The sequence below is a fragment of the Miniopterus natalensis genome, chromosome 11 (genome assembly GCF_054644295.1).
Source record: "Miniopterus natalensis isolate mMinNat1 chromosome 11, mMinNat1.hap1, whole genome shotgun sequence".
NCBI lineage: Eukaryota > Metazoa > Chordata > Mammalia > Chiroptera > Miniopteridae > Miniopterus > Miniopterus natalensis.
Window position 1 is genome coordinate 15,286,321 of NC_142091.1, and position 26,957 is coordinate 15,313,277.

The 26,957-nt window shown below is 38.7% G+C and overlaps 1 protein-coding gene and 1 pseudogene across 1 annotated transcript in view; one reads left to right on the top strand and one right to left on the bottom strand.

Annotated features, from left to right (window-relative positions):
• Positions 1-360: 360 nt before the first annotated feature.
• The window catches only part of ACAT1 (acetyl-CoA acetyltransferase 1), a 33,671-nt gene continuing 7,074 nt past the window's right edge, over positions 361-26,957 (bottom strand). Inside the window, exons 2-12 of the mRNA XM_087821559.1 lie at positions 24,356-24,403; positions 23,183-23,300; positions 22,808-22,903; positions 22,472-22,572; positions 8,972-9,115; positions 8,460-8,610; positions 7,509-7,604; positions 6,434-6,547; positions 5,495-5,559; positions 1,020-1,177; positions 361-622 (exon numbers count right to left, since the gene is read on the bottom strand). Of these exons, the coding sequence (XP_087677685.1) occupies positions 502-622; positions 1,020-1,177; positions 5,495-5,559; positions 6,434-6,547; positions 7,509-7,604; positions 8,460-8,610; positions 8,972-9,115; positions 22,472-22,572; positions 22,808-22,903; positions 23,183-23,300; positions 24,356-24,403 (1,212 nt within the window). The 3' untranslated portion in view covers positions 361-501. The remainder of the gene's footprint in view (positions 623-1,019; positions 1,178-5,494; positions 5,560-6,433; positions 6,548-7,508; positions 7,605-8,459; positions 8,611-8,971; positions 9,116-22,471; positions 22,573-22,807; positions 22,904-23,182; positions 23,301-24,355; positions 24,404-26,957) is intronic.
• LOC148091936 (small ribosomal subunit protein eS27 pseudogene) lies at positions 14,363-14,923 on the top strand (annotated as a pseudogene).

The window sequence follows — 26,957 nt, forward strand, 5'->3', positions numbered from 1 at the left end:
TCCAGTACTTTGTGTGTCACCCCACCCCAAATGCTGAATGCTGAGCTTATGAGAAATTATACCCACTCAGACCTGAGCACGTAAGTTTCTCCTTTTCTAGCAACACTGCACCCACTGATTGTGGCTTCTTACTTAATGGTATGAGACACTGCCAGTTTTCCCAGTATATCCACTCTCACATTAAAGAGTTACTAAATCTAAGTTAGCTATGGGTGACATTCACTTGATCTTTAACAGTCCTCAGAAACAAATTATTCTCTAAAATGGAAGCCTGTAGCTGCTTATAGGTCACTAAGTTTGCACCCTGGTATTTCGAATATAGCTTTATAACATAAAAATGTGAATCTTCTGAAGATTAAAAAAATTTAAAGCAGAAAAAAATTTTATTTGTAATTTCAAAATGTTTTGTGATTTGATCTTATTTAGAAAAAGTTAAAATAGAAAATAATAAAAAATGAAACAGTTGGAGTATAAGCTGACCCAAGGGTTACAGAGGTTGTCTTACAGCTTCTGGATCAGTATGGCAGAAGCACCTCCTCCTCCATTGCAAATACTGGCCAGACCGTATTCTCCTTGCTTCAAGGCATGAACCAAATGAGTGACAATCCTGGCTCCAGACATCCTAGGATTAAGAAAGCATTTTGGTTCTTTAATGAAGTATAGAATTTATGAGTAATAAAAAAAGGTTCTATTCCAAATTAACTTCTTAAAAAGTATATTATCCATTAATTGTAGCTGAATTTCATTACTTAAACTTGGGAGACTTGTTTCAATAATGGTTACAACTTTATTTAAAGCCCAAGCATAGACTTTAATCTTAAACTTTAAAATAAAACACTACTTTTCAAGCAACAAACATTACAGATCAGTGTTCAGTCTTATCACAAATGGTGTTTGCCTTCTGAAGGGTGGGATGGATATCTGCTTAACAGAGTAATGGGGATTGTCATGAAGCACTTATAGATAGAAATACAAAGGCAGTGATCTACTTCGAGATTTTTCTTTATGATTTTACCTACCCAATTGGATGTCCCAGAGAAACAGCTCCTCCATTGATATTCACTTTTTGAGGGTCAATCTCCAGCATTTTAATGTTTGCCAGTACAACCAGACTAAAGGCTTCATTTACTTCCCACATTGCAACATCATCTTTTTTCAATCCTGCATCTTTAAGAACCTAAAATTTTTTAAAATATAGATTATGGTCAAGTAATTTACAGTCAAAACATTGTTTTCTTGAAGTTCTGCAATTTTGGTTTATATTTCCCTCATGTATAATTTTATTTATCAATTACATGTGAGATACAATACTATGTTGGTTTAAGGTGAGTCTGGCTAAAGGTTTATCAATTTTATCTTTTCAAAGAATCAGTTCTTGGTTTCATTGTTCTTTTGTATTGTTTTTCTAGACTATTTCATTTCTTTCTACTGTGGTCTTTTTTATTCTTTCTACTCACGTTGGGCTTTGTCTGCTATTCTTTTTCTAGTTCCTTTAGGTATAAGGTTAGATTGTTTGATTTTTTTTTTTTTTTTAACCTCATCTGAGGATATTATGTTCTTTATTAATTTTAGAGAGAGGAAGAAAGACTGAGAGAAATAGTGATCGGTTGCCCTCCATATGGAACCCAACCGAGGATCGAACCTGCAACCTGGGTATGTGCCCTGACTGAGCGTCGAACCCACCACCTTTCTGTGTATGCAAAGTTGTTTCAACCAACTGAGCCACACCGGCCAGGGCTTATATTTTCTTGATTCTTGAGACAAGCCTGTATTACTATTTCCCTCTTAGAACTGCTTTCGTTGTGTCCCATAGATTTTAGGTCATTGTGTTTTCCTTTTTATTTGTCTCAAGGCATCTTGATTTCTTCCTTGACTCATTCACTCATTCATTATTGAGTAGCATGTTATTTAGCCTCCATGTGTTTGTGTTTTTCAATTTTCTTGTAATTTATTTCATACCATTGTGAATAGAGATGATGCTTCATACGTCAATCTTAAAAATTGACACTTGTTTTGTAGCTTAACGTGGTATATATCCTGTAAAATGTTCCATGTTCACTTGAGAAAAACTATTATTCTGCTTTGGAGTGACATATCCTTAAAATATCTATTAAATCCTTCTGTTCTAATGTGTCATTTAAGGCAACTATTTCTGTATTTTCTGTCTGGATGACCTATCCTTTGATGTCACTGGAGTGCTAAAGTCCCCTACTCTTACTGTATTATTGTCGGTCTCTCAGTATATGTCAGTCAATATTGGCTTTATATATTTAGGTGCAGCACCTACATTGGATTCATAAGTGTTTACAAGAGTTATGTCCTCGTGTTGGAGTGACCCCTTTATCATTATAAAATGCCCTTCTGTCTCTTGTTACAGCACGTGTTTTGAAGTTTATTTTGTCTGGTATTAAACTCTATTTTGTCTGGTTTAAGTATTGCTACCCCAGGTTATTTTTTTGCCATTTACATGAAATGCCTTTTCCATCCCTTTACTTCCAGTCTTGTCTTCCAAATTGCTGATTCAGTCTTCTGCTTCATCTTATCTACTGTTGATTCTAACCTAGTCTTTATTCCAGTTGTTTTCTTCATTTCTGACAGTTCTTTATTATGGTTTCTATATCTTTGTTGGAAGTTCTCACTGACTTCATCTAATTTTCCCATTATTTGAGCGTCCTTATAACCAGTGTTTTGAATTCTTTATCTGGTACATTGCTTGTCACCATTTGGTTTCGTTCTTTTTCTGGAGGGTTGAACTGTTCTTTCACTTGGGGCGTGTTTCTTCTTAATCCTCATTTTGGTTGCCTCTCTGTGTTTCTTTCTATGTATTAGGTAGATCTCATATGTCTCCTGGACTAGCTGTATGTGGAAGATGTCCTCTGGGGCCATCTCCCTTGTGTGCCCTCCTGTTGTAGTTGAGCCTTATTTGCTGTTGGCATGTCAATAGGTGGAGCTGACCCTCATGGGGGCTGGCCATGACAACAGCAAATAAACTCTTTTGCAGGGGCTGACCCCACAGAGCAGGAAGCGCATTAGGAGGTGCAGGAGGGCTCTAATGCCAGCCTAGTCCGCCCTTTTCTGTGTCATTTGTGGAGCTGGTTGGGTGGTGGTCTGGCATAGTCTGAAGCTGGCCACCAGGTATGTTGGTTCTGGAGGACCTTAGGAGGGGCTTTGGTGATGTTTAGAGGTCCTTTGTTCCTGGCTTGGTGCTGCTGATAGGAGCTACAAAAAGTAACCTGAGGTTGGTTGGCACTTCTGTTGGGCTTAAAGGCACTTGGGAGAGACTATCCTGCAAACTAAGGCTGGATGCCACTAGTCCTGGGCATAGAACTTTTGGTGGGTACAACAGTGAGCTGAGGTCAGCTGCCATTTATATTGTGCTTATGGCTGCTTAGTTGAAACTATATTCTAAGCCAAGACCAGCCACTGTTTATGTCAGATTTGTGGCCATCCAATGGATGTTACAATGTCTAGGTGAGACCAATCACTGCTTATACCAGGCTTGGGGCTATTTAGCAAGAGGTACAGGGCACACTGAAGCCAGATGACGCTTTTTTGGACCTTTGTGATTAAAAAAAAAGTCCACAGCACAAGCCAAGGTAAGGTAAGGTACTTGTGTAAAAAAGCAGCTGGAAGAGATTCAGACCAGCTGCATGAGTTGGGTGGGAGGCAGGGGTCTCAGGGAATCGGCAGGGCAGGGCAACTGGTGTTAGCCGGGTTAATGGAGAGCTCAGTTTTGCATCTGCCTACCAGCCGGGTGGAGGGAGGGCTCAAAGGAACAATGGCACCTCCCAGTAGTTTCATGCACAGCCCCGCCCCTGCAGCCCTTACCCTGGAGCTGGTCAATTTAGTTCCTCTCTATCCCTGTGCTGGAACCCAAGGAGTGTATGTGAAGAAGCAAGTCCATGCCTGAGCCCTGGAAGAGGAACACCTGGGACTCCAGCAGCCTTCCTTCCCACTTAGCTGCAAGCCCACTGATTTTCACAGCTAGATGTTATGAGGACCTCCTCTTCCTGGCACTGGAGCCCTGGGCTGGGACCCCTCACTTTTCAGAGGGGACCTCTGCAGCTGATAGCCCTCACAATTCTTAATTGGTATAGGACCTGCCCGTTCCGTGTCTCCACTCCAACAGTCTTGACGTGGCTTTTTCTGTATATCTGTAGTTATAGGAGTTCTGGTCACCTAGTCTTAGGTGGTTCTCAGTGACGATTCTGTAACTTAGTTGTAATTTTCATGTGGTCATGGGAGGAGGTGAGCACAGTATTTACTTACTCTGCCATCTTGACCAGAAATTCAGTTTGTATTTCCCTTTGATGAAAGATTTAAATATGTAGTTAGTTTTCAGAAAGAATGGTTCTTTTATTTTCGATTTTAATTTCTCAACTTACTGCATTGTAATCAAAGGATTTTATTTGCACTATCTTAACTTCTATTTTGGGGAGAGAGAAACTTGGTCTGTCAAATGAAAGAGGTATATTAATCTCTACTGTTAGTATGTTAATGTCTTTTATTGCATCCCTTATAGTTTCTGCTTTATGAAAGTTGCTGTGGAGTTATTTGGGGCACAGATATTCAGAGCTATTGTAACTTTACTGTAAATTATTTACTTAAATTCTTTTCGAATATCTTGTTTTGGTAGTTCCTCATAGGCAGGAAGGTGTTGCGATGGTAGTGATTATCTTTATAAAATATTGGTAGTGTCCTTTTTCTTTAAAAGTTTTTATGTTGCAAGCAACAATAAAGTTAACATGAAACTATTCCTCTCTCTTCCCCCATTGGGCTCAGGTAACTTTCTAAGCTGTAGAGTTCAAACAGCCTCCTCTGTTCCAGCAGCAAGACATGGCACCCAAGTTGAACCACTTATCTAGCTCTCAGAATCTAGCCTGGGTCAGGAGTCTCCCTACAGAATCCAGAACGGTTTCTCACCCTTGCTTTTCAATGTGAAACGTTCTCTTACAGTTGTGTAATTTTGTCACTTTCTGGGATCTACCACCTCTGGACAGATCATCACTCCCCACTGTTTCTGATCCTTCTCTATCCTTAATCTCCATGGTTTCTGCCTTTCTCTTGGATGAGGCCCTCCCTCTCCTGAAAGGGAATACTTGTTCAAGTCTCCTGAGATCCCTCCGTACCTCCTTGGGGTTCTCTTTTCTTGTGTCTTGTGACCCGTTAGCAACTTTGCACAGAGACTGACAATTTGGAGTAGGTAGGTTCTCTATTTGTAGTTTTACTCTAACACCTGCTCCCAACAATTCCCTTTCTGAATGGAGACCTCTCCTTCTAGTAATGAGTATTTGCTTTGAACTCTAGAACCAAGACCCTCAACATTCCCTTTTTGTTGTATACCACCCTCCCACTCTGTGGTTACCATACTGGTGTGTGGCTTACAATTAATTCAAGCTATCTATGCTTTGGGAGATGAATAACATTTAAAATCTGAAACCTGCAACCTTGGTATACACAAGTCAGAACCTGGCAGAATGGAGTATGTTCTCACCTTAGGTACAGCAAATGCAGGTGCAATTGGAAAATCAATAGGTTCTACAGCAGCATCGGCAAATGCTTCATAAAGAAATAAAAAGTTTTTAAAATCTTTTTTATAAGCACCTAAAGCTTTAACAACTGTTACATATAATATACAAAAAGGCAAGTTTCCTAACCCCTGTAATAAATGTAAATTATAGAATCTTAGAAAAGGAATAGATTTACAAGCTGTTGATTTTCATGAGTAGGGGGTTAGGGAGGATTTGCCTCCAGGGACATTGGCGTTATTTTGAGATATTTTTGGTTGTAGTAACAGATACAACGCCAGTTACTGTGGTAGAGGCCAAGGATCTGCTAAACATTCTACACAATGCACAGAACAAACCCCAAAACAAAGAATTATTTGTTGTAAAATATCAATGCTAAGGTTAAGAAACCATGATCTAAACTAAGAATAAAATGAAGTTAGAGGTTTTTATAAAGTAACAAAATTTCTGTTTTACTCTTTATGAAGAATGCCAGGCATATTTTACAGCTAAAAATAGGCTTAAGGAGACTGAGGGTGTGCCAAGGCCAGAGTTAATAATGAATGCCAGAACACCTAGAATTCATATTTCTAGATTCCTCATCCCGTATTTTTCATACATATGGGATTTAATCTGGCTACCTTTCCCCACATTGCCAGGGTAAAACATGTACCCAGTATTCTCCCACTCATTTTCTAGGCCAGGAAAATACTTTTAAAGCTTACTATTATATAAAGCAAATTATAACAAAAATATTAAAGGAGCTCCTATCTCAAGTTAAAATATATACTAGTTATATCCTGTCACAAAGCACAACCTATATAGCTACAAATAGCTTCAGTATTATGGTATTAGCGACGAAGAAACTCAGTGTGAGGAATGGCTTACAAAGGGTTAGGAATAAACAAGTTCAGAACATTCTCTACCTGCTATTCTTGCCAGCGGTTTCACATTGAGTCTCTTGGCTGCATCTGCAGTCATCAGAACCACAGCGGCTGCTCCGTCATTCAGTGTGCTGGCGTTGGCAGCTGTGACTGTGCCTGAAGGCATCAACATGAAGTCAAAACATTCCTTCACACCGAGTTAATTTGGTCCAATTAAATTCACACAGAGTACTGCCCATGTTGCTAGAGGCATGGGAAATTACAGACGGAGGTAACTCCTGCCCTCGAACATACATAGCTAACTATAACAATGTAAGAAAGCTCTGTTTTGTGTTAATATTTTATAACAGTTTGCTCAGAGCTAGCTCAGAAACACATGCAATGATCGCACTGGGCAAGTGCTGGTTTACAATTCTTTGAAGGTAAAAACCAGTTCATTTTTTTTTCTCCCCCTTCTCTTTGCTTATCCATCATAGAGTAGACACTATATTTTTTGAGTCTGTCAAAATCATATTTCTTCTCTACAGTCATTTAAGTTAAATGTCAGTGAATACTAAAAAATCACTGAACTATAATTTGAAACAATTTTCTGGTGTGTAAATTATGTCAAGCTGTTTCATAAAAATACCAATGAAGACCCTGTAACAGACTGCTAATTTTTTTTTAATATATGATGCTTATTTTTAAAAAAAACAAACGATCCATTCCTACAGTTGGTTTTAAGAAATTCAATCAGGAAAGGATTTCAAAACCCTTAAGAACACTGAACTCTCATTTATACTAACATCCAACAACTATTTATTGAGGGCCTACTACTACATGCTAAGCACTGGAGATAGAACCGTGAACTACACAGTTATCATCTTAGTCCTCAAGAAACTTACAGGTATTTAACATAATAAGTAAACTTGACTTTCATATCACCATCAACTTTCAGGATGAACTGCATGTGAAAAACAATCCTAAAGTCATTCTGTAATCCCTTTCCTAGGATTTACATATTAAAGGTCTTAACTATTAAGTGATGTTTTCTAGAATTATTTTTTTAAATCCTTACACAATTCCAAAACTAGATTAATATTCCATTTTTCCTTCTGTTTCATTTCTTAATACTAACCATTTTCTTTTTGGAAAACTGTCTTCAGCTTTGGAACTTTGCTAAAATCAACACGTTTATATTCTTCATCTTCTTTCACCACTACATCTGGTTTACCTAAAACAAAAACCTTTTTAAGTTAAGTAATCACCAGTCATTCAGTAAGAAACTCGCACAAGGTGCCTGGTAGTCTGTGCGTCCCTTGTATGCCTGCATACCTTAAACCGTCCGGAGTACTGCTGTGCAATCTGCCATCTATAAATCTGTGTCTCACAGCTTAATAAGTAGCTTAACACAATTTAAATCTATTCAGCCCCATTCCATTCTCCTGACCCTAGGGGTAGATGCCTGACCTAGACTGGATAAGCTCTACTATTCCATCATTCTTGGGACAGTCATTATTCCTAGAATAGAGACATAACCTAAACCAGGTAAATGAGCCTTTACTGTTGATTTAGTCTGCTGGAGTTGGTCAGGAGCTCTCTTTGAGCCTTAGAAATGTGACTAAAGATAAAGGCAGAAACTTAGGAAGCCTGAACAAATTAAGCACAAAGCACGTAGCACTGAGTAGCCAAGAGAGCATGTCCTAACACTGAATTCCCAGGTCAGTCCCTAAAATCCCCTGAGCTGACTGGCTGCCTCATATCCTTCAATTCTAGGAGGTAACCCAGAAGTCTTCTATTAAGTCCTCTTTGTAGCTTACGCTAATGTGTTCTCTGTCACTTACATTAGAAAGGGTTCTAATAAATACATTTCTCAAAATAATATGCTTAGTGGAATTTAATGAAATCTTAAATTGGATTAAACTGTATTATCTCTGAACTGGCAACATTTCCTTTAATTAAGCAGAAGGGTCAGTGTCCTCAGTTGAAATGAAAAAGATTAAAATGTACTAATTTAAAACTTAAAAAATTTAGCAACATGTAAAGTCTACTAAAAATTAAAATATATTTTGGAATATTATCATTCTACCTTTTACTGAAATTGTGACGGGAATAACTTCTTTTCCAAATTTTCCAGCTTCCCATGCTGCTTTACTTCTGGTGTAGGAGTTAATAGCATAAGTATCCTGTTCATCTCGTGAAATATTCATCTTTTTTGCAGTATTCTCAGCACAGTTACCCTGATAAAAGTTGGAATTTTTAAAAAACTAATTACATTTGTATAACATAAAATAGCAGTTAAGTTTAGTTTCAAGTCTTAAATTCAAATACTTGAATTAGCCCAGAAGTTGCTATTTCAACAGCAAGTAATTAAGTAGTTATAAAACCCATCATTAGAAGTCAAAAAAATGCCCTATATTCAACAGTTGAGCCAAGCAGATGCAATAAGCATAGTAAAATATTTTCATCAAATGAGTGGCTAAAATCAACATTTTATAGAGCCCATCATTCAGTTCCATTTCTAAATTACATATCATTTTTTTAAATAAGCAGTACTTTTAATACTACATGGCATTTCGCTATTTAAAAAGCAATAATTACCATATGAATTTTATTGTAGACATCAGTTAGCCCATCTTTTACAATCAAATCTTCAAGCTTTATCCCACCGTACGGTGTTGCTCCTCTGCTCATGACGTAGGGAACATTGGACATGCTCTCCATTCCGCCTGCCACCATCACATCCTGATCAGTACACACACACAAAAATACCACAAATGGCAATTTAGAGAAAAGATGCAAACTCTATACACTTTACACAACTACAACAAACAAGTAGTGTAGACTGGCTTTATTAAACATTTGTTATGCAGTGAATACAGAAAGTACCCTCTCAACCCTGATGAAAGTAAATGTCTACAATGTGTAATGATAATTAAGGCCTGAGTCAGCCAGAGGGGATGCAAGATGGCAGCAGAGTAGGTGGAAGTTACACTCATCTCCTTCCAAGACCAAACTGCAGTTACAACTAAAATACAGAACAATCATCCTGAATAACCAACTGAAGATTTGCTGAACAAGTCTTATAACCAGGGATTTACAGAACCACATCAAGACTGGCAGAAAGGGCAGATACAGGAAAATGGCTGACCCCATTCCCATGTGAGAATTTTTAAGGATATCTCAGCTGCAAAGGTCCCCCCTGAGGAACATGGAGTCTTAAGCCCATGCCGGATTCCCCAGCCCAGAGTACTAGAGTCAAAAAGAGAAGCCCACAAAACATGGCTGTGAAGTCAGCAGGGACTCTGTCTGCCAGAGAGTCGGGAGCTTTCTAGAAACCCAGGTGCTCTCTCAAAGGGCCAGGGCACAAAATCTCTTTCATAGCCACTCACCCTGGGCTCCAGTGGAGGGAGGGCAGCTCACAAGTAGACTAGACTTATGTTTGGAGAGAATGAGTAACATAACTCCAAGGATACAGCTGAAGAGAATCACCAGGGTCCCTATACAGAGTCCCTCACCCACAGGTACCATCTTGCTTGGGTAAAGCACTGCCCTCCACACAGTATGAATGCAATACCCCCACCCTCCAAACTTCAGAGGTCCTGCCCTGCTGAGCTCACACTCTGCGGCAAAGTCAGCTGCCCAGGAACGTATTGTAGAGGTCCAGGAAGACTGGATGTCAGAGACTGAGTTGTATGAGACTAGGGCAGGGGCCAGTTTGCCCTCACATGCCTGACTTGTATAGAGCCCTCTCTTCACGTGGCCAAATATAGGTCTGTTTGGGTCTAATAAACTCTGCTGGCCTCACCCTGAAAACTCCCTGAGACCCCTCTGCACCACAAAGGTCTGTGGGCACCCAGCAGGTGGCAGCCAGCCTTGGTGTACCTTGAAGTTTTTACTGAGTGGCCTCAGACCTAAGATGAGCACCCAAGTTTGAATCTGTATCAGTCAGTTAAACACCACTCACATCTATCTGGTGACTCACTGAGAACCTACATCAGGTAACTTACATACAGCCAGAGGCTCTTTCAGTGACAGGCTAGCAGACAACGTAGGCAGAAGCAGATCTTGGCGTGCCTTGGGCCTTTTGCTGACCTGCCCCCTGGCTCAGTGCTGGTGGAAGTAGCCTTGGTGCACAGCTTGACCCTTCCCACGCACACACAAGCCTGGCAGAGGAAGCTACAAACTGATTCACTTTGTAGCTCCAAACACTGCCCAAGGCCAGTTACAGGCAGACACACTGACCTATACCAGAGTCCCTCCCAAGAGGCCCCAAAACCAACACACCCAGCGGAGGGCTTAAGACAACATTAGAGTAGGATGCAATTAGCTCCACAAGCAGCACCTCCAAAGGGAAATCTTGGCATGCACCAGAGCCTGCTGAGGTGAATTCCACTTCATGTGGTCTGTACCCACATAGCAGCTCATACACTGCTGGGGGTTGATCCTCACAGTCAGCCAGCCTCAGGATTGACCCCACACGGACAGGCCAATAGCAATCAAAATTAAACTACAGACACTACCATGTGAGAATACAGCAAGAAGACAGCCATCTATAAACCAAGACACACCCTCACCAGAACTGAATTTACCAGCACCTTGATCTTGTATTTTTCTCTCTCTAGAACTGTGAGAAATAAATGTTTGTTTTTTTAAGTCCAAAAAAACAAAAAGAAAACAAAATACCACAGAAAGTCTCACATGACCCACACAAGGGACATTCCTGGAGCCTCCAGCTCACTGACCAGGGAGACAGTGCCACTGGGTCCCACAACACCTACTACATGAGGCCACCTTACCAAGACTGGGAGGCAGTAGATCTACCTGATACACAGAAACAGAGACACAGCCAAAAAGGGAACAAAAAATGCCCCAAATAAAAGAACAGATATCTCAAAAAAAGTAAATGAAATGGAGGTAAGCCTTCTACCAGATACAGAGTTCAAAAAAGCGGTTACAAGGATGCCAAGGGAACTTAGAACTTCAACAGCATAAAACAGGACATAGAAACCATACAAACTTGTCAGAAATGAAGACTACAATATCTGAAATGAAGAATACTATAGAGATAATCAACATTAGGTTAAATAAAGCAGAGGATCGAGTCAGTGATTTGGAAGACAAGGAAGCAGAAAATACCAATCAGAGCAGCAAAAAGAATTTTTTAAGAATGAGGATAGTTTAATGGACATTTGGGACAACATGAAGTGTTACAACATCCACATCACAGGAGTACCAGACGGAGAAAAGAGCATGGTATTGAGAACCTATTTAAAGAACTAATGACTGAAAACTTTCTTAACCTGGCAAAGGAAGAAGATAAACCCAGTAAGCACAGTCCCAAACAAGATAAACTCAGAGAGGCCCATACCAAGACACATCATAATTAAAATGCAAAAGATTAAGGACAGAGAGAATCTTAAAAGTAACAAGGGAGAAATGGTTGGTTACCTACAAGGAATTTGCATAAAACTGTCAACTGATTTCTCAACAGAAAAGTTTCAGGCCAGAGGGATTGGCACAAAATATTCAAAGCAATGAAAATCAAGGAACTACAACCAAGACAACTCTGCCCAGCAAAGTTACCATTTAAAATTGAAAGAGAAATAAATAGCTTCCAAGACAAGAAAAAGCTAAAGGAGTTCATTACCACCAACCAGGATTGAGAGAAATGTTAAAGGGACTTGTTTAAGGAGAAAGGAAAGAAAGGAAAAAAAAAGGAAAATAGTTAAAAAGAATAAAATGGCAATATACATACCTCAAAATAATAACTTTAAACATAAATGGTTTAAATGCTCCAATCAAAAGACACAGGGTAGATGGATGGCTAAGAAAATAAGACCCATATATATGCCATCTACAAGAGACCCAAATGAATTGATCTTCAAAACAAAATCACAAGAAAACAGCAGCCTTAAGTGACACACTAGACCAGATGGATTTAATAATATTTTCAGAGCGTTTTACCCCAGAGCAGCAGAATACAGATTCTTTTAAGTGCACATGGAACATTTTCTAGGAGAGACCACAGGTTAGGACATAAAACAAGTCTCAATAAATTTAAGATTATTGAAATCATATCAATCATTTTCTCTGACCATAACAGTATAAAAGCAGAAATCAATTAAAGTAAAAAAACTAAAAACACACAAATACATGGAGGCTAAATAAAGGTTACTAAATAATGAATGGGTAACAATGAGATCAAGGAAGAAATCAAAAGATACCTTGAGACATGAAATAGGGAACACAACAACCCAAAACACAATGAAAGCAGTCCTAAGAGTGAAATTCGCGGCATTACAGGCCTAACTCAAGAAAAACCTCAATCTATCTAACCTTATACCTAAAGGAATGAGGAAAAGAACAACAAAGCCCAAAGTGAGTACAAGAAAGGAAATAATAAAGACCAGAGTGTAAAATGAAATAGTCTAAAAAAAAAAATACAAAAGATCAGTGAAACCAAGAGCAGGTTCTGTGAAAAGAGAGACAACACTGATAAATCTTATATAAGACTCATAAAAAAAAAGCAGACAGCACCCAATAAAAATCAGAAATGAAAAAGGAGAAATAACTGACATCACTGAAATACAAAGGATTATAGGAAAATATTAAAGCCCTGGCCAATGCAGTTCTTTTGGTTGGACATCATCCCATGAAATAAAAGGCTGCCAGTTTGATTTCCATTCAGTGCACATGCCTGGGTGGCAGACTCAATCCCCGGTAGGGGGCATGCAGGAGGCAGCTGATCAATATTTCACTCTCACATTGATGTTTCTCTCTCCCTCTCCCTTCGGCTCTAAAAATCAATTAAAGCCCAGCCAGCATGGCTCAGTGGTTGAGCATCAACCTATGAACCAGGTGATCATGGTTTGATTCCGTCAGGGCACATGCCCAGGTTGCAGGCTCAATCCCCAGTGGGGGTGGTATACGGGGCAGGTAATCAATGACTTGCTCTCATCATTATTGTTTCTATCTCTCTCCCTCTCCCTTCCTCTCTCTGAAATTAATAAAAACATTTTAAAAATAAAAATTAAAGTCCATTAAAAATCTTTTTTAAAAAGAAAGAAAATATTGCAAACAACTATATGCCAATGACTTGGGTAACCTAGAAGAAATAAATTCCTAGAAACAAACATACAATCTTCCAAAACTGACTGAAGAAAAAGAAAAAGAAAATTTAAACAGACTGATTACAACTCATTAAATAAAAGCTGTAATAAAAAAAAATCTCTCAACAAACAAAAGTCCTGGATCAGATACCTTCACTGGTGAATTTTACCAAACATTCAAAGAACTAACACCTATTCTTCTGAAACTATTCCAAAAATTTCAAGAGGAGGAAAGACTCCCAAGCTCATTTAATGAGGCCAGCATTATCCTAATTCCAAAACCAGATAAAGATGCTACAAAGAAAATTATAGGCCAATATCCCTGATAAACACAGATGCAAAAATCCTCAACAAAATATTAGCAAACCGAATCCCACTTGGTCATACACCATGACCAAGTGGGATTTATTCCTGGGATGCAGGTTGGTACAATACCCACAAAGCAATTAACGGGATAAACCACAAAAACAAAATGAAGAATAAAAATCATATGATCATTTCACTAGATGCAAAAAAAAACATTTAATACAATCCAGTACCCATCTATGATAAAAACTCTCAGCAAAGTGGGAATAGAGGGAGCATATCTTAACGAATTAATTAAGGCCATATATGACAAACCCACTGCCAACCTCATACTCAATGGGCAAAAACTAAAAGCTTTTACCTTAAGATCAGGAAAAAGACAGGGGTGTCCACTTTCACCACTCTTATTCAACATAGTACTGGAAGTCCTAGTCACAGCAATCAGACAAGAAGAAGAAATATAAAGCATCCAAATTGGAAAGGAAGAAGTAAAGCTGTCATTATTTCCAGATGACACTGTGTATACAGAACCCTAAAGATTCCACCTAAAAACTACAAGAACTGATAAATGAATTCAGTTAAGTAGCAGGAATCAAAATAAATATCCAGAAATCAGATGCATTTTTATACAATAATAATGAACTATCAGAAAGGGAAACTTAGAAAACAATGTCATTTATAATTGCATAAAAAATAATAAAAACAAAGGAATAAAAAAAAAAGTTTTAAATAAAATACCTAGGAATAAAGTTATTCAAGGTAAAACTCCTGAACTCAGAAAGTTATAAAACACTTAAGAAAGGAACTGAAGAAGATACGAGTAAATGGAAGCATATACCATGTTTATGGATAGGAAAAATTAACATCATTAAAATGTCCATACTACTTTCCAGTGGTAGAGACTTCCCAACAACAACATGCCTCTCATTAAGGATCTCCTTCATTCCTCTCCAGAAAAGAAGAAACACAAGAAGACATGCATGTTGGAGAGCCCCAATTCCTACTTCATGGATGTGAAATGCCCAGGATGCTATAAAATCACCACCATGTTTAGCCATACACAAACGATCTTCTGTCAGCCTCCAGGAGGAAAAGCAAGCTTACAGAAGTATGCTCCTTCAGAAGGAGCACCTAAAGCCCTCAAATCAAGATGAGCGAGGAACCATCCCAATGAATACATTCTGGATAATAGCGAAACAAAAATATTTCCATAATACCCAAAACAATCTATAAATGCAATTCCTATCAAAATACCAATGGCATATTTCACACAACTGGAAGAAATTAATCCAAAAATTTATACTGAACCACAAAAGACCCAAACAGCCACAGCAATTTTTTTTTTTTTTAATATATCTTTATTGATTTCAGAGAGAGGAAGGGAGAGGGAGAGATAGAACCATCACTAATGAGAGTCATTGACTGGCTGCCTCCTCCACACCCTCGACTGGGGATCGAGCCCACAACCCGGGCATGTGCCCTGACCAGGAATCGAACCATGATCTTTTGGATCCTAGGCTGATGCTCAACCACTGATCTACGCCCAGCCAGGTGTCACAGCAATTTGAGAAAGAACGAAGTAGGAGATATCAAGCAACCTGATAATCAAACTATACTACAGGACTAACAATCAAAACAGCATCGTATAAAAACAGACCAAAACTGAATGGAACACATGCCTTTATTTTATTTTTTTTTAATCTTTATTGATTTCAGAGAGAGGAAAGGAGAGGGAGAGAGATAGGAACATCAATGATGAGAGTCATCGATCGGCTTCCTCCTGCACAACCCATCAGGGATCGAACCCGCAACCCAGGCATGTGCTCTGACCAGGAATCAAACCTTGACCTCCTGGATCATAGGTCAATGCTTAACTGCTGAGCCATACTGGCTGGGCTAAACTCATGCCTTTATGGTCATTTAATATTTGACAAAAGAGGCAACAGCATGCAGTGGAGTAAAGATGGTCTGTTCAATAAACGGTATTGGGAAAACTGGACAGGTATATGTAAAAAAATGAAACTAGACCACCTTATACCATACACAAGAATAAACTCAAAATGAAAGACTTAATTATAACACTTGAAACCATAAATAAAACTCCTAGACAAAAACATAGGCAGTAAAATTTAAGACATTTCTCATGGCAATATTTTTTTCTGATATATCTCCTCAGACAAGGAAAACAAAAGAAAAGATAAACAAATGCAACTACCTCAGACTAAAAAGTTTTTGCACAGCAAAAGAAACCATTGACAAAATTAAAAGACAACCCACTGAATGGAAGAAGATATTAGCCAATGATACATCTGATGAGATAATATCCAAAGTTTATAAAGAACTAATACAACTCAACACACATACAAAAAAATCCAATTAAAAAATGGCCAAAGGACCTGAAAAGACACTTCCTCAAAGAGGACATACAGATGGTCAATAGACTTATGAAAAGATGCTCAATGTCACTAATCATCAGAGAAATGCAAATTAAAACCACTATGAGATACTACCTCAAACACAGTAATTCTGATGACAGTCAGATTGGCTATCAATAAATCCACAACGACAAGTGCTGTCGAACCCTTGTTCACTGTTGCTGGGAATACAGATTTGTGCAGCCACTGAGGATCCTCCATACTGTGGAAAACATTATAGAGGATCCTCAAAAAAATTAAAAATGGAACTGCCTTATGACCCAGTGATTCCACTTGTAGGAATATATCTGAAGAAACCCAAAACCTGACTTTAAAAGAATACATGCAGCCCCATGTTCATTGTGCAGTGCTATTTATAATAGCCAAGATATGGAAGCAGCCCAAGTGCCCATCAATAGACGAGTGGATAAAAAAGCTGTGTTACATATATACAATGGAATATTACTCAGCCATAAAAAAGGAAGAAATCTTACCATTTGTGACAGCATGGATGGACCTATAGAGTGTTATGCTAAGTGAAAGAAGTCAGTCAAAGACAAATGCCATATGATTTCACTTATATGTGGAATCTAAACAACAATATAAACAAAAAACCGGACTCACAGATACAGAAAACAGAATGATGGTTGCCAGAGGGGAGGGGACTTGGGGGACTGGGTAAAAACAGTAAAGTGATTGAGAAGTACAGATTGGTAGTTACAAAAGTTACGAGGATATAAAGTGTAGCATAATACTGTGATAAGTATGTATGGTGCCAGGTGAGTACTAGAAATATTGAGGGAACACTTTGTAAAGTATATGATTATCTTAACCACTATGCTGTACACCTAAAACTAACAAAAAATGATACTGAATGTAAACTGTAATTGAAAAAAAGTAAAAGAGCCCTAGCCTGTCTGACTCTGTGGTTGGAGCGTCAGCCCGCGGATTGAAGGGTCCCAGGTTCGATTTTGGCCAAGGGCATATACCTCAGTTGCGGCCCCATCCCTGGCCCCAGTGAGTGCAGCAGGCAACCAATCAATGTCTCTCTCAAGTCAATGTCTCTCTCTGTCTGTCTCGCCCCCTTCCACTCTCTCTGAAAAGCAGTGGAAGAGGTACCCTTGGGTGAGGATTTAAAAAAAAAAGAGCCAGACATTACTAAGAATACCAGGAATTGTTCATGTAAGACCATCTTCTGAAATTCCTATTTTCCAACCCTTCATTTTACACTGCTAAAAATGTAATGTCTTCTAAAAGATTAGAAATAATCCCAGTTTCAAGAAATAATCCTACAATTTCTTCAATCGAGATGCTCATCAACAGACAGATGATCTGCTCGATAATGACATGCAGCCCCTCCTCCCACCCAGGTGTCCTCCGCACTCACCTGAGTGTGTTGGCTAGAATGGATGTCTGATCGGCTCCTGAGAGGGACTCCAGCAAGGCATACTGCCACGGCCCTGGATGACCTGACTTCTCTCCCTCTCCAATCTCATGCCCGGACCCTCCCCTCAGATCACAGGCGCCACACTCATTCCAAACACCTCTGCACTTCTGACCCATCCACAAACATGTAAAAACAACTATTTTCCTTTAAAACTAATCAAAATAGCCCCATCATGCTTTGCTTGATCATGTATTTCTATCCCTTCTTAGCACAGTTCCCCTTCCTTTTGTGTTTTCCATCTACCGTGTAATGCTTTTATTAGCACTATTATACTGTACTGCGGCTATAGCTATATGGCGAATCTTCTCACTAAACTCCTGATCTAGAAACCCTGTCATATCTATTTTCATGTTTTGGGGGCCTGGCATATATAATAGAAGTTTTATAAACATTAATTAACATATTATTACAAATCAACAAAAGAAATTCATTTACATTAAAGGGCTAATTAAAGCGAACATTATTTTCTCACAGCCTTTAATCAGGAATGAGGAGAAACCAGTTCTAGACCAAAAAAACAAATACTCTACCTATTTTGAAATATGGAGATTTTTCAGTAGTTCTCATGTATATTTTATTGAGTTGTGCGGAAATGGTGAATATTTTCTGGGAATGATAGCAGTAAGTGACAAAATAAAGTATCAGTCATTCTTCAACATGAAATAAAATTGATCATAAAGATGTAGTACATATATACAATGGAATATTGCTGGGCCAGAAGAAAGAAATCTTACCGTTTGTGACAACACAGATGAACCTAGAGGGTACTATGCTAAGTGAAATAAGTCAAAGAAGAATACCATATGATTTCTTTTATACGTGGAATCTAAAGAACAAAGTAAATGAACAAACAAAACAGACTCAGATGCAGAGAACAAACTGATGATTGCCAGATGGGAAGAGGTTTGGGGGGCTGGAAGAAAAAGGTGACGGGATTAAGAAGTACCAACTGGTAGTTACAGAACAGTCACGGGGATATCAGGTACAGCATAGGGAATATAGTCGATAATACTGTAATAACTATGTGTGGTGCCAAGTGGGTACTAGACTTATCAAAGGGGGGATCACTTTGCAAACTACATAAATGTCTAACCATTCTGCTGTACACCTGAAATGAATATAAAATAATACTGAATGTCAACTGTAATTCAAAATAAAATAAAATTGCTCATAATTATTCAAAATAAGGCAATTCCTAGTATTCCTATAAGTCAGATAATTATATACATGCACAAATGAATTAAATAATCCTAACTGAAAGCATTTTAATGTAGTGCAATAGCATTTGGTAGAGAACCACAACAACTGAGACAAAATTCTGTCATTTTAAGTTTTGTAACATCTAAACAATCTCATGACCATTTTTTACCCACTGGTTTCACAAGGGTTTGGTAATACTCAATGTTGGTGTTATCTTATACGTAGGCAAACAAACTTTCACATCCTTTGGAAAGTAACTGGTTCAACTTTTATGGAAAACATTTGAAAATATCAAAATTTTAAAATCTTCTGATTCAAAAATTTCCCTCTTAGAAATTTTTCCAAAAAACTTGCATATGACAAGATTTTTCAGTGTTTTATTGACCGATCTCCAGTGAATGTCACATAGGAAGTGCTCAGCTAATGTGAAACAAAAGTAGAATTAAGACTTAATCAGGCTCCATGTAGATCAATGGAACAGAACAGAGACCCCAGAAATAGACCCCACGCCATTATGGTCAGTTAATATTGGACAAAGGAGGCAAGAGCATCCAATGGAGTAAAGACAGTCTCTTCAATAAGTGGTGCTGAGAAAGTTGGACAGATACATGCACAAAAATGAAACTAGACCACCAACTTACTCCATACACAAGAATAAATTCAAAATGGATAAAAGACTTAAATGTAAGTCATGAAACCATAAAAATCCTGGAAAAAACCATAGGCAGTAAAGTCACAGACGTCCCACATAGTGGAATTTTCACTGATACATCTCCTAGGGCAAGAGAAAAAAAAGAAAAAATAAACATATGGGACTACATCAAACTAAAAAGCTTTTGCACAGCAAAAGAAAACAGCCTCAAAATACAAAGGAACCCCACAGTCTGGGAAAACGTATTTGCCAAGGGTGTACCTGATAAGGGGCTAATCTCCAAAGTGTACAAAGAACTCATACTACTCAGCAAGAGGAAGATAAACCACCCAATTAAGAAATGGGCAAAGGACCTGAATAGACATTTCTCCAAAGAAGACATACGGATGGCCAAGAGACACATGAGAAAATGCTCAACATCGCTAATCATCAGAGAGATGCAAATTAAAACCACAATGAGGTATCACCTCACACCTGTAGGAATGTCCATCATCAACAAATCAACAAACAACTTGTGCTGGCGAGGGTGTGGAGAAAGGGGAACCCTAGTGCACTGCTGGTGGGAATGCAGACTGGTGCAGCCACTGTGGAAAACAGTATGGAGGTTCCTGAAAAGATTAAAAATGGAGCTGCCTTTTGACCAAGTGATCCCACTCCTAGGAATGTAACCTAAGAATCCTGAAACACTTATCAGAAAGAATATATGCACCCCTATGTTCATAGCAGCACAATGTACAATAGCTAAGATCTGGAAACAGCCCAAGTGCCCATCAGTAGATGAGTGGATAAGAAAGCTGTAGGACATTTACACCATGGAATACGACACAGCTGTAAAGAAGAAGAATCTCATACCCTTTAGGACAGTATGGATGGACCTGGAGAGTATTATGCTAAGCGAAATAAGCCAGGCAGAGAAAGACAAACATCACATGATCTCGCTTATATGTGGAATCTAAAGAACTTAATAAACTGATGAACAGAATAGATCCAATGACATGGAAGCATAGATGAGACTGATGAATGTCAGAGGAATGGAGGAGGGCAGGTGGGTGGAGGGGGAGAGAGTAACCAAAGAATTTACATGCATATATGCACAACCCAAGGACATGGACAATGGTGGGGAGAGGGACTGGGGAGGGGGAAGGGACAGGGTGGAACGGGTCATTGGGGAGAAAAAGGGATATCTGTAATATTTTAAACAAAAATAAAATTAAGAAAATTTTAAGAAAATAAAAAAATAAAAATTAATCAGGCTCTAGACTTTGAATTCTTTTTTTAAAATCCTTACCCAAGGATATTTTTTCCATTGTTTTTTTCAGAGGGAGTGAAAGGGAGAGAAATATTGATGTGAGAGAGATGCATCAATTGGCTGCCTCCTGCACACACCCAAACCCTGGCAGGGGTTTCAAGCCTGCAACCAAGGTACGTGCCCTTGGCCACAATCGAACCTGGGACCCTTCAGTCCGCGGACCGATGCTCTAACCGCTGAGCCAAACCAGCTAGGGCTAGACTTTGTGTTCTTAACCATTACACTGAACAGCCTCAGTGGAGGTGATTCGAGTACTTATTAGTACACAAAGATATATGTACAGGGATACTCACTGCAGCTTTATTTAAAATAGTGAAGAGCTACCTTGGCTGCTGTGGCTCACTGTCCTGTGCGCCAAAAGGCTGTGGATACAATTCCTAGTCAGGGTGCATACCCAGTCTGCCGGCTTGATACCTCGTCAGGGCACGTACAGGAGGCCACGGATCGATATTTCTGTCATACTGATGTTTCTCTCTCCCTCTCCCTTCCTCTCTCTCTAAAATCAATAAAAACATATTAAAATAAATAAATTAAATTAAATAGTGAAGACCTGGAGACAGGCCAGATGTTCATTCAATAATGACCCGTAAAATACATTATAGTTGTTCAGTTCAATAGAATACTATCTTACGTGCTGATACAGAAAGCTCTCCAAGACATTAAGTGGGGCACAGAGTTTAAGCAACTTGCCCAAAGTTTTCTGCTCTTAAATGTCAGAATACACAAGTGGTAAATAAGTCAGAGACTCAGAGAGGGGTGAGAAGAAAGAAGACTTATTTTTCATTATATACTTTTCTCTACCATCAGTTTTTAGCATGTGCACATATAACTTGCAAAGTCTGTGATACATTAGCTCAGATATCACTCTTTTTTTTCTCTTTGGCTTGCCTTACAATTGGAAACAAAGCAGAGGAAGAGTGTCATCAAGGGTACCCATGATCGTGGTTCTGGTATGTGTAAAAAAGAATTTGCAAACAGCTCAACTGACTTTTACCCTGGCGTGTTATGCCCCGATGGGCTGGGATGCACTAGAGAGGGACAGAGACATCCTTTTTCTAATTCCAACCTCTAACTTTGTGTCTTTGGTCATCTCACTTTGCTCAACTGGAAAATGAAGGGCTTAGATCTAATGAAGTCTTACTTCTATGGGTCTAGGTCTAGTCTCCTAACACCACAGCATATACTGCTTCCGCCTGCTTGATCTCAGGTAAAGACAAGATCTAAATCAGCAAGGCCAACTGAAAGCCTGCACAATTTAACAACTGAACCTGGGCACACGGGAACTGCAAATCAGTCATCAGTTCTGGACTCAGTCAACTACTGGATTCCCAGGGTCAGCGCCTTATTCTCATGTGTGATGAAAACCCTTACTCTGGTAAATACAAATCCTATGATGTTTGAAATTACCAAGTATCTCAGAGACTCTAAGGTTCATTCAAAGGCTAAAATATCTTGGCTGAAAACTGCTTTTTAACACAAGACACTTAGCTATCATTTTGACCTCTATTTCAAAGGGAATTAGCACATCAGACGTTCATGAGTGTCTCAAACAACAAAGCATTGTACTTAGGAGCCTAAAGCATGAATGTGCTTAGATTTTTTGTGTCTTTTAGCACTGCATATTATTCTAATTATAAAATATAAAAGAAGGTGCTTCTTACCTGATGTCCACACATAAGATTCTGAGAGGCCATCATGATGGCTTTCATTCCTGAGGCACAAACTTTGTTTATAGTAGTGCATGGAGTAGAAATAGGTAAGCCTAAAACCAATAAAGACAAGTCATATTTTGAAAAACAAGGATACTCTTCAAACACAACTGTAGAGCTAAAATTAATAAAATAAAATATATTAAACTATAATCTGCAACATTACTTCTGCCAATACAAGTCTAGAAATGTTATATTATACATTTAACATTTTATTTAAGCTGAAATGACCTCCAATTTGCCATGTCAAACATTTTAAGTGTGAAAGCAAAAATGTATTCCTAGTACCTGCACCCAGCACTGCTTGCCGCGTAGGGGCTTGTCCTTCACCTCCTTGGAGAACATTACCCATGTACGCTTCTTTCACTTCTTCTTTTGGTATCCCTTTTTTAAAAAATCAAAAAGGCATTTCCATATTTTATTCACTTTAATAATTAGTGATTACCTAGTAAGGTACATGACATTATATAGCAGGAATGGTTTCTCTTTGTCAGTTTTTGAGTTTCATTCCTAACTCTACAGTACAAAGACTTCTTTACAAGGAAAATCAGAAATACAGGCAATAAGTCCTTTCTAAGTGTTACATATACAGTATGTGCAAAATAAATATTTGTTCCATTGAATCACTGCCCCTTTAACACAAAAAGCAAAGCAACTACTGACCGGCCTTTTCAATGGCTCCCTGAATTGCAATGGAACCCAGCTTAGGGGCTGGCAGAGAGGAAAGGCTGCCTAGAAAGGATCCAATGGGTGTTCTTGTAGCACTTGCTATGACCACTTCCTGGTAAGACAGAAGATGATAATTATAATTATATTTAAATATTTTACCCAAGTGATCTTTTATTAAATACGCATAATTCATAGATTCTATTATCTAAGAAACAGACTTCTTATGAGTGACTAATGACTCATCAAAGACTGAAATAATCTCAATATTTGAACAGAAGTAAAACTAATCCGTTTAATGCTGTTACTTAATGATTTTAGACCTAATAGAAAATCTAAGACAAACCTACTCTAAAATAGACATTGATCCTTTTCAGTTCTCCATAGGAGGTTTGAAACCAGAAGCTTGAATTTCAATTCTACTCCTCAGTCAGAATTTAAGAAATGATAACTTTATCCTTGTTAACTGCACACACAATAAACAACCTTCACCAAAGGGCTTCTTTACTGAAGAGAACTCTGAGCTAGAAATCAATGCCTGTATGCTAGGCTAGATAGGGCCACGCCACAACTGGGACAAAGCCAGAGCATAATTTCTTAAATGATTAATAAGATAATATGAAATTTAAGAAAAAGTAGACAAAAACTCTTAAATAATTATAAAACACTATTGTAACAATTCTCTTCTTACACTTGCCTTCCACATTCCCATTTGAAATTCATAAATAAATAAGAGAACTATTCCCCAGATTTTGGTAGAAGGCTATTACTAAGTCATTTTAGGGACCCATCAGGTGATGGTCCTTCCTGTCTAATACCCAGTCTGGTTCAGTCCCTTTCTTCTAGTATCTTTCAAGTGGCCTCTGCTATGTGTCACATACAATATAAGGAGGGTTCCTGAGAGTAAGGGAAGAATACTGCCCAGTTTTCAAGAGAAGGATGGTGGTTTTAGAGTAGGTGAAGAGGAAGCAGCAGAAATTATGCAGGGCACTAGATTACAAATTTTTTATGGTAAGTTGGGAGTTAGTATTTCAACAATTAGCTATTTCTAACCATTGCATCATCCCGAGCTAACTCCCCATATACACAAATCATAAAAATATACATTGTTATTAACTACATTTCTTTTAAATTCTTTCATTTTAAAGCATAATTTAAATTTACACTTACATTCAAAGTGGGTTTTGATGCATAACTTCGCTCCACATATCTCATTTCCTATAATATAAATATTTACAATGTTATGATGTGAAAAATACTAATATGTCATTTTATACTTCTTGATGAGGTTATGGTGATTTCTCTACTTCTTTATACTTTTATTTCCAAATTTTCTAGTTAGCATATATCAGTGTTACATTGAGAAAAAATTACTACTTTGTAATATACTCTTCTGATTAACTGTTCGTTGGAACTATGTATTTATCTTAAAATTGTTAATATAGTTTTAAGTTAAATCTTTAAGTTCTAAATTAAGTAATTCTAAAGTACTAAAAGAAAATATCCTAGGATCACCATTACCCAGAGAGCAAAACAAACCCCCCACCCCCAAGCAGTGCAGCTGTACTGAATGATGACAGTCATGGAGGTCAGTTGTGGGATTTCACAGAGCTAAAAAAATCTTGTGATTCTGTGACATCTACTGGAAAACAGTAAAGACGTCTTCATAGAAAGCTGCTGGAGAAGGGCCAGTAGTACATAGATGCCTAGACAGAGGAGACCAGCAAATACCATGAATAACCACAGTAGTGAGGCAGCTCAGAAAGAAAATGAAAAATCTCCAGAAAGCAAGCTGGAACACATGAAAATATGTGATATAAAAGACAGAGAACTCAAGACAGCAGTTCTCAAAGTACTCACTGAGATGCAAGAAAATACTGTCAGGCAATTTAGTACACTCAGAAAACAAATTAATGAACAAAACCAGTATCAAAGAGATTGAAATTTTGAAAAAAGAACCAAAGAGAAATCCTGGAAATGAAGCATTCAATTAAGGAGATTAGGAGTGAACTACTGAGCACAGGAAACAGAGCCAACCAAATGGAGGAAAAAATTAGTGATATCAAAGATAGGAATCTAGAAATGATGCAGAGGAAGGAGACAGACCTGAGCATAAAAAATAAAAAAAATTTTTTTTAAAAATGAAAGAGCTCAACAGAGCTATCTGACTCCATCAGAAAAAGCAATATAAGAATAGGCACACCAAAAGAAGAATAGAGGAAGAAGGGAAGGAATGCCTAGTCAAACAAATAGTAGATGAGAACTTCCCAAACCTATGGAAAGAACCAGACCCTCGAATCCAAGAAGCAAAGAGAACACCTAGTTACCTTACTCCAAAGAGGCCCTCTCCAAGGCACATAGTATAAAACTGTCAAAAATTAATGACAAAGAAAAAATTCTCAAAGGCAGCCAGGGAAAAAAAGGAAGTGACCTACAAAGGAAAACCTATCAGGTTATATTTGTAAAACTGAAAGCCATGTCATTAGAATAGCAAGGTTTGTGTTTTCACTCTCCTGAGCTTCACAAGTCCACCCAAGTGATCTTGTACATAACTGGCCCAGGCCAGTACACGTCTGTATTCAGTAGGCAAGGCCCAAGTGCATCTGCTTAATGGATGTACTACTCAGTATCAGATGTGCAAAAACAAGCGCACCCTTAACATGTCATATAATTTGGGCTGGGGCTCATACAACCTACTTAACATGAAGGATTCTAACATATTATCTGGATCCAATTTTGAATTAAAAGTTCCTACTTGTAGTCAACATGCCAGTCATTGCTCTCTAACTCAAAGGGACTGTAAGGGACAGCCCCAGGCATGTACGCTATAACTCCCATCCTCCTCCCACTGGCCGGAGCAGACAGGACCAAGAATGGACAGGACTTTGACCCATGCTGGCACCCTGAGAGACTGGGTCAACTACATGATGATGGGGACTTGAAATGGAAGGTCACAAGGGGCTGGAGCTAGACAGCACCATGGCAAGCAAATGCCATGTAAAAGCAGAGGTTACAGCAAAGAGAAAAGTCATGATAAGCAGAGAAGCAAAGAAAGGGGAACACGCCTACTCAGAGAAAAGGAGGAAAATGGCCATGGCTCAGGACAAGAGACAAAGGAAGATTCTCTGCTTAGTGATCTTCTAGTTAGGTTTTCAGCAAGGCCAGCTGCACTTGACTTCCTATCCTTGGATGTCCAGAGCTTGCCTGTTGTATATCTTCAAAAGTGCCCCTTTTGGAAGAGGATGTTGTTCCTTGCAATCAAAGAGCCTTTTAAGCCACTTCGACTCTTCTTTAAAGGTTCTGGTGCCGTTTAATCAGAAGTTTCCTGGTCTCTCCACTGTGCCCTGGATCCCATCTCCAGTTGCTTTTTCACAGATGCCGCATCTTCAGTATCCCTCCCCTCTCCCCTACATCACTCACCCCCTTTAGTCCTGGGTCATTCCATAAGCTTACAACAGGCTCTGGTTCCTCCCACCTGAAAAACAGATTTCCCTGAAGCCACATTCCCACTGAGCTGTCCCCTCATTTCTTAGCTCCCTTGTACAATATAAGTTCAACAAGTTACCTACAATTTCTGTTTCCTTGACCTTGCCTCCTGTTCACTGCTCAGCTGACTCCAATCTGGCTTTTATCTATACTATTGTTGGCTCTGAGCGAGGTACAGCACAATCCAATAAACTCTGTAATCACCCCTTGGCAACACTGGACTCGCTTTTCTTCCGGGGCTTACCTTGGTTTTTCAAATACCCTTCAGGGGTTGCTGTGAGAGTGA